Raw genomic sequence first — 8,019 nt, 5'->3', positions numbered from 1 at the left:
ATGGCTCTGTAGAGGTGCTAGTCACCTGTTCCATCTTGCCACTCACTGGCTTAATCCGTATTCTGGCATAAACTCTTTTTTAACAATTTATTGAAATTGTAAAAAAAGTGTATTTTTTAATCTGTGGTTTTGTATATCTTGTAATATTTTTTTTATCAGCCAGTAAAGAAGTGTAAATAAATATAAATAAATAAATAAATACGGGCGACCGCAGTGCAAAAGAATTTGGCAGTTTCTTCGCCATCCCAGTGGCCATTTGCAAACTTTGAGCGTAGTAAGAAGTGTGAAAGAATAGAAAGACTCTCCGAACACGAGGTCCTGAAAATTGCTAGGCCCAATTAGGTCTGGTGAAAAGTTGGTCCTTGAATGGAGGATGAAGCGAGTATTAAAATGATAGCTCCGTGGTCCTAAAGGCAAAACTAACCGGCGCAACCCTTTGCGAAGGTTCCTCTAGTTGTATAAGGCCTACAGAAAAGTTAAATACCATTAGGCCAAAAAAAAAAAGTCTCCGGTTTCTGGTATGGAGCTTGCCCCAAAAGTGGTGCGGCGACGCGGCTTTTTTTTTTTTTTTACCTGTTTTTTTTTTTTTTTTTGGCTTCAAATGTCGGCTGATGACTGCAAATGGTGCCCGACTAAACTTAGTGCACATATATGGGAGTCCAAAGAGGCCACATAAAGCTTATTCTCGATCATAACCCCATCTAAAAACACGTTAAAATTGTGCAGCAGCAGAATTCCAGTCGAACCAGTGAGTTTGGCGGTTTTGAGACATCATCTTGTATTGAAAAAAAACCTTTTTCATTTTGCCGACGCGCATGGGTACGGCGACGCGCGCGCATACCAGAAACCGGAGACTTTTTTTTTTGGCCTTACGGGGGTAGGCCTATATGCAGGAAAATATCCTCAAAAATAGTGGCTGCGCAACCACGTGTCAGCAACGGGTTCACAGCAAGCGATTGTGAAACTTCAGATGTAGTGATGCGTGACACACAAAAGTTACCTTGAGCATAGAAGCAGGCGCCGCAGCAGGTAGGTTCTTGCCAACACACCGATAATAAGCCAAAGGATCGAGGCTTTGTTATCCATCTATTCATGATCTATCCTGCATTATGTAACAGTGCATTGTTGCGATCGGCATGAACGTGGAGGGATGAAGCAGGCATACATGGTGCATTGCTACACGCTGGCTTGTTCCGCCGAAATTGTCCTTAGACCACAGCTGATTCTGGGATGATCAAGTTTAGCCTAAAGGTGAGAAATTTCACGCCTTAAACACTGGGGCGTAGGTCAACGTGCTCAAGATCGTCATCCATGACATGACTTCAGTGGAATCATTGCAGACGGAAAATTGGCCAAGTGGTTTCACTTGATCACATGCAACCAAATACTTTGCCCCAATAATGCTTATTGAGCAGACTGTCATTAGGTGTTACCTGTTTTTGATTCAGGCTTTGGATGAGTCATCAGCCTTAATTTTCTGGAAGGTCTTCATGTCTCATTTCGCATCACATGCACGAGTGCCACGCCTGGTTTTGTGTACGTTTACATGATCAAACTTCAAACGGCAGTATGGAAAAGCGGAATTGACGTAATATGCACACAATGCAGTGCTTACGGTGGAAGACATGATGAGGAATGCGGTGCTGTTCAGATATAGGCCTAGCGGTGTGTCCTGTCGTCAGAATACGTAATTTGCTTTATGAAGATGGCAGAATTTAGAGTCAGTTAATTGGGGAATTTTCCTTTAAGTGATAAATCTGTGAATGTGACTGACTGTCTCTCTACTTCCTCCTTCACTCCAATCCTCGCCAAAAGATATCATATCATATTCCATTAATTTTTACAGCATCTCTTTTGTATAGACTCCATAGGCTTGGGAAACACATCACCATCTGCAGTGAAGTTGACAGAATCAGTGAATCAGCAATCATGAAACAGGTGTGCATGAAAAAGTAGAGACTGTAGTTTTTTTTAGAGAATGAATTTAAACAATGTCTTACATTAAATAACATCCCACATACTATTGACTCATCAGGCATGCCAAATCTTATTTGGGAGAGAACTCAATATAACGGATGGTGTCGGGAGCGGGCATGTGAACTTTCCGGTATTCTTACATCCCTCACCTAACTGAAAATAAATGTCAAGAAAATAAAAAATAAAAAAACGGAAAATTACCAACTCTCCTTGATTTGAACGCTGTAAACACAGGTCCATCCTCTATAGGATTTACGTAAGTAAACTTAAGTGACAAGAGTCAGAAAACATTCTTGTACTATGACAAGTAGGATGTAATACACCTCAGGAGCAAATGTTACACGGAACCTTTATGAAATAAGACCTAACTGTTTCCTTCTTTGATTTTTAAAAAAATATATTAGTCAACGCTCAGGTTCATGTTGGTGGTTGCTGTCTGTGTGGCTGTTGGAGGCATGTACACAGCTTGGAAGTCTGTCGAGAAAGCAGGTATGATCACAAGTTAGCTAAGGATGCCTCAGTTTTTACCCAATTAAAGGAATTTGCAATTGGCCTGGTGGTCCAGTGTCTGTACAGTGGATATGATTGACATGTAATGTTTTAGATCGTTTTTCCCTCAAAAACTATCTTCTGCTAACAGTAGTCATGAAGCTTATTAGTTTTTGGAGAAAATTATCTATTCGCTTCATTGTACCATACAGATTGGTTGAAACTGAACTTTATCAAAAACTCAAGAAATATAAGCTAGTGGTCCTGATTAATGCATGCGGGGACACTTCATTTTTACATTTAAGTGAATGGACCCCAAAGTAAATTTTGCATGTTTAAGGAAGGAAAGTAGAGCCCAGTGGTCCACATTACTTAGGCCTACGTGGGGCTTGATACCCTTGGAGAGTTAAAAGTACAATTAAAGAAATTATGCCATTCTAGGAAAATGATTCTTGGAAAAGTCCTAGGGAGTTAGGGTAAAGAGAAAATTTGCAGGGTATGCTAATTGTGGTGTGGTAAGCGTATACATGTAAACGAATAGGTAATTGCAGCCTATTTGCTTGCCCGAAACCCAATACTGTGTGTTTGGTCAATGATCACAATGTAAAATACGCCATCTTGTACTTTAACAGGGCAGACAAGGCAGGAATTTCTTCGCACACAAAAGCGAGCAGCCATGAAAATAGGATATCTGCTCTTGAACAAAACCCGCAACATGACACGGGCTCACGACAAAAAAGTCTTGATTGACGTGGACAAAGGCAAGCCCGACTTCGACAACCTCTTCAAGCATCTTGTTGTCGTGACGGCGTTCTCTGAGAATCACTACAAGGAGGCCATGGGGATGATCGGCTCAGCTCAGAAGGCCATGCCACAGACTAGGATTGTGGTCTTTGACATCGGGATGAAAAACAAAACATTACAAAAGGTGAGTTAAAAAGTGATGTAATGTTAACCCCAAGCTGGACTCGAACCCACAACCTGCAGATCCCACTAGATTCCCACAGATCCCCACAGATCCGAGTTCAATGCTTGAGACCCCACTCCACAATGTAGAGATATTCTTGTCTTCTCCATACCAAGAGTTGGTTATACTTTACCAGGGGCCAAACTTTGCATTCTCTCAGTAAAAGATTGAAAACATTTCGAACTTGAGTTCTCAAGATAAAGCAACACTAAGCTTATTTGATCCCCTAATGATCAACTAATCCACATCAGTTTTGTAAATCAGCAGAAGTGTATTTTGAGATACCTTCTCGTTTCAAACTACTTGTGCAGTTGACTATCCAGCTGTCATGGTCATATAAATGCTGACATGATGGCCTCATTTCATTTGTTATGGATACTGAAATGTCGCAAAACCATTATGATGACCTGATCTGAATCACTGATATTAAACTTTCTTGTGTTGGTCTCTTGTGATCAAAGATCAAGACACTGTGTAATGTTGAGGTGCGGAAGTTCCAGTTCCAGAAGTACCCAGCCTATGTGTCAAACCTAGCCACCTATGCCTGGAAAGTCATTATTATTAAGGTAAGCACAGTACTTACTATCATGAAAGTTTTGACTCGTGAGTTTCACAAGCCAATAGTCTTTTTCTGTAGGTTACACCCCCTCAATGGTGAAAGGGACAAGGATGCCAATATTGAAGGACACATAAGTGGCATTGCATAATGTGCCCAATGGTATCAGGTGCATCCCACTAACACAAAAATGTTATAAGTTTCTGTGCAAATTGGCAACATAAACACATTGCACCATCCTCAGTGCTGAAAATGACAGAGCAAATTTTGAAGGACACTTGCATTTGTGTATCTTGACACAAGTCCTTCATTTGTAAGGGCGACAAAGCACCTTCTATACCATCCTGCATAGAGTTCGTACATGTACTTTCAAACTGGAATGTGCTAGAGGATGCCATTCACTCATCTGCAACATTAATTCTAGCAACATGTACCATGGTTGAGACATTTGCTTGGTCATGCACGACAAGTCAGTCCATCATTTAATTGGTATTGGGCTTTATAAGTTGACCTTGTGACAGAAACTGTAAGGCCAAAAAAAATAAGTCGGTCTCTGGTCAGCGCGCGCGTCGATTTTAATCATGCGCGTCGATCTTTTTTTCCCCAAAATGTTCTGCGGTAGCTCGAACAGCACCCTCTATTTCCGCACCTCCTCAATGTTTTTTTTACCAAAGAGCACCAAGGAATGGGAAATTGCACCAAGGCAAATGATCAAAAGCACCAAGGCAAATTATGGAGGACACCAATATACATGAGGACACCAAAAAGCAAAATAGTACCCACCTTGTCTGTACAATCCAAGCTTGAAGAAAAAAAAAAAAAAAAACCGAAAAAAAAAGCCGCGTGGCCGCGTCAATTCCGGAACTTTGGTCTGACCAGAGACTGAATATTTTTTTTTTGGCCTAATCAGTGTTGCAGCTATAGCTATATGAACAGAGTATAGACATCCCACTCTCAGTGAAGGGGGAGGTCATCATCCTTGTTGAGGATGGATGTAACTACATCATTTACGTTTCTTTCTTTTTTCTATGCAGGAGGCCCTGAATGAATTTGGTGCGATATTCTGGTCCGATGCCTCCGTTCGCTTCGTGAAATCCCTTAGACTCCTCGTCCCGTTTGCTTGCGAGCACCACGGCTACCTGTCCCGCATTCACAGCTACAATGCTTCCACCACGAAACCCATAAAGCACAACTACTACATGACCGTGGATCAAATGTACAAAGCAATCGGCGTCGACAGGAAAGATTATTTTAGCTCCCCCTACGCCCCGCACCCGGCCTCCAATCGCCAGTTAGTCCTCAACAGCACTACTGTCCAAAGGAACTACTTGCAGCCTCTTTACGCCTGTGCCACGGACAAGAATTGTATCAGTCCGCCAGGAGCCAAGCACGGGCATAACCACCGTTTTGATGCCTCAGCCTTGATGCTTGTCATTCATAAATACTTTCCTGGAGAGTACAGCCGAGAAAACGACCATGTGAAGGATTTTGACGATGTGATGTACATGCACAGAGTATCGAACGATTGGAATAAGGCGAAGTTTTGTACAGACAGCGTACAAATCTAGTCCAATTTGCCTTGTAATTGCCTACAAAAATAAGTGTTTTCCATACTCCACAGAAGATTACCTCAAAGGAATTTGAAGTGTGGGTTCTAACTTTATGGGGAAAAATGGTTTTGTAAAACTTGAAGGGTAAAGTGAAGTGCAGAAGACTAGGAGTGTTAATGAAATTATTTACTTCAGAATTTCAATTCATGTGTGCCTTACTTTGACAAATGAAAATGTCATTGCAATTTTTTGTCTGTAGAATGTCGTGTCATGACATAAAGGTTGTTGAGAACTATATTTGAATTTCTTTCTTTTAGTGGACCTGTTAGTGTAGTGTATGGTCATCATACTGTTTTAACCAAAAAACCAGCAAAGGTGTTCATAAATTTAAAAAAAGTCTAAAAATTATTACGGTATTAGGTTTTAGTGGATATTTTCAAATATACCTTAAGCAATTTTTCATTTTATTATTTCACCACAGTATTGGTATGAAATGATCGCCAATCAAATTCCATGCCAACATATTAATGGAAACTATGCAAAATAGTTCATTCAAATGTGAATAGATATTACATGTCACAAATACAATTGTATGTTAATAAACGCACAATTCAACAGCAAGAAATAACTTTAAACAGGTAAAAGTATAGCTGTACATGTATTACAATTTGAGAGCATTAATTTAAAAGTACTTCAAGTGGTACTAGTTTCTAAAACTTGAACGTTTTCTGGCAATAAAAAAAAATCATTTTATTGAGTTTAAAAATGCATTATATTTGTATATACAGTGTACTTGAAAAGGAAAGTGTTATTTTTTTATATTGAGCTATAATTTCTGGGCTAAATTTATGAAAAACTTGATTTAGCTACCATTTGGAAATAATGGAACATGGCTTCTTTCTGACTAGATTTCTTCTGAAACATTATATTTAAAAAAAAACTACCTTTCGCTTATTGCAAAGTGCTTTAAAGAACGAAAGAAGGAGCTGAAAAATGGAGGGTGTTGCTAGGTATAGAAAATGTGGCAGTTGTACAAACTCCAAGATAAAAATTCTTGTGCACAAATTGCAGGCCACCGTTTACAGAGGGCGCACTTTGAAGAAAGTGGTGTTTAATTTGTGAAAACTTGTTGGCGCAAAAGTTGGAGCGGGTCACTATGATAAAAAAGCAAACTGAGACTAGAAGGGTACCGGCTAAGTTCCTCCGTATGAAAAGTGCACTGGATGGAGTAGATTTTGCTTCTATTTTGTGGGACTTGTGGAAATCAGACAAAGACTTAAATAATCAAGCCTGTACTTAGGAAGGTTGAGTATGTTGTCATTATTGAGTGGTTGCTTGCATAAAAAAAACTTAATAAGTTGACCCACAGTCGTCGATCTCGCAACGGTTGAGAATGAGTTAAATGTTGTTGGTTGAAAAAAAAAATAAGCCAAGAATCTGGGTTTTATTCGACCATGGAGCAAAGCAACTCCAGCATCTTTCGTTCAAAGCAATTCATCGATGAATTCAGTTTGCAAAGAGGGCACTTGAACTTGGACCAGCAAATCCCTTGCAACCACCCCAAGGATCTCCCCACCACTGATAGCCAGCCGGACGCTCCAAGGACGGGCATCGGACCTACTGGAACACTCGTCATTCCTAGACCCATTTGGGTACCACCACCGGGATTTCTCAACCATCCAGCGGGGGACTGGGCCAAATATTCCCCGTGGAGCTACCTAGCCCCCGTGTGCCCCCTTGTTCCAGCCGTTATTGGGAGTTCACCGTGGGATGTTGCAGACCCGACAGTCTGGCCGGCCAGCGGGCCGTGCTCTGAGGCACTGCTGGAGGCGTCCCGAGCGGCTGGCCTGATGGGCACGGTGGACTACTCAGGTGAGATTCATTGGCTTCTTCAAAACTTCCTCATTCATCCCCAGACAGACAGGAAAGTGGGGCTGGAGGTTGGGAGGGGGGATTGGCCCTTAACCATCATTAGTGCTAGGAATTATTTTCATTTTAACTGAAATCGTAATTATTGCTATCAAGCACAAACAGAAGATATAATCAAAATTTCCAAAGAAGATGTATTACAATGTAACTTAAGCTATGCTTCTTAAGATGAAATACATTGTAAATATTTTGTTGGAAAAATTCTAGCCACTTCTAGCATTGCATAATCTGTATTACTGTACCATGGCAAATTGGGTCTATTCACAATGTAGCCTAAAAAGAAAGAATAAAACAAAACCTCTAATTTAAACATGTAACTTGAAGTTGGCTCGAAAAGAAAAAGTACGTTTCGGCGTCTATTTACCAGACTCGTTGACGGGTCTGTTGCTGCTTTGCATATTCGAAATTGAGGGAAAGAGGAGAGAGTTGGAAGCTTATAGAAATAAAGAATACAAAATAATGTATAAGTTAAAGAATATAGGGAAGTATATTTTAGACTGCTCATTAATAAGGAAAAAACGTTAAAATATTCACACCCTCCCAGGCACGAA

General features: G+C 40.5%; 1 protein-coding gene across 6 annotated transcripts; it reads left to right on the top strand.

The window, feature by feature from the left end:
- The first annotated feature begins 1,127 nt into the window (after positions 1-1,127).
- On the top strand, positions 1,128-5,927 carry LOC119721323. Of its 6 annotated transcripts, none has more exons than XM_038191351.1 (6): positions 1,129-1,251; positions 1,863-1,938; positions 2,382-2,466; positions 3,099-3,394; positions 3,895-3,999; positions 5,024-5,927. In XM_038191351.1, the coding sequence occupies exons 2-6, from the start codon at positions 1,930-1,932 to the stop codon at positions 5,555-5,557; spliced, it is 1,029 nt and encodes a 342-aa protein (XP_038047279.1). In that variant the 5' UTR covers positions 1,129-1,251; positions 1,863-1,929; the 3' UTR covers positions 5,558-5,927. The 6 variants fall into 6 exon arrangements, with proteins under 6 accessions (XP_038047277.1, XP_038047279.1, XP_038047278.1 ...); XM_038191350.1 differs by having other exon boundaries at positions 1,847-1,938; XM_038191347.1 differs by lacking the exon at positions 1,129-1,251 and adding an exon at positions 1,258-1,536 and having other exon boundaries at positions 1,847-1,938.
- Positions 5,928-8,019: the final 2,092 nt, after the last annotated feature.

The sequence above is a fragment of the Patiria miniata genome, unplaced genomic scaffold (genome assembly GCF_015706575.1).
Source record: "Patiria miniata isolate m_02_andy unplaced genomic scaffold, ASM1570657v1 HiC_scaffold_13, whole genome shotgun sequence".
In the NCBI taxonomy this organism is placed as follows: domain Eukaryota; kingdom Metazoa; phylum Echinodermata; class Asteroidea; order Valvatida; family Asterinidae; genus Patiria; species Patiria miniata.
This window is presented reverse-complemented; position numbering and strand designations above follow the sequence as displayed.

What these genes read in the sequence shown, in the direction of transcription:
- LOC119721323 (XM_038191347.1), top strand. Translation starts at nt 1,401, where the DNA reads ATGCTTATTGAGCAGACTGTCATTAGGTGTTACCTGTTTTTGATTCAG. An exon ending in AGTGCCACGCCTGGTTTTGT is followed by an intron (nt 1,537 to 1,846) that starts GTACGTTTACAT and finishes TAATTTTTACAG; the next exon opens with CATCTCTTTTGTATAGACTC. An exon ending in AATCAGCAATCATGAAACAG is followed by an intron (nt 1,939 to 2,381) that starts GTGTGCATGAAA and finishes AAAATATATTAG; the next exon opens with TCAACGCTCAGGTTCATGTT.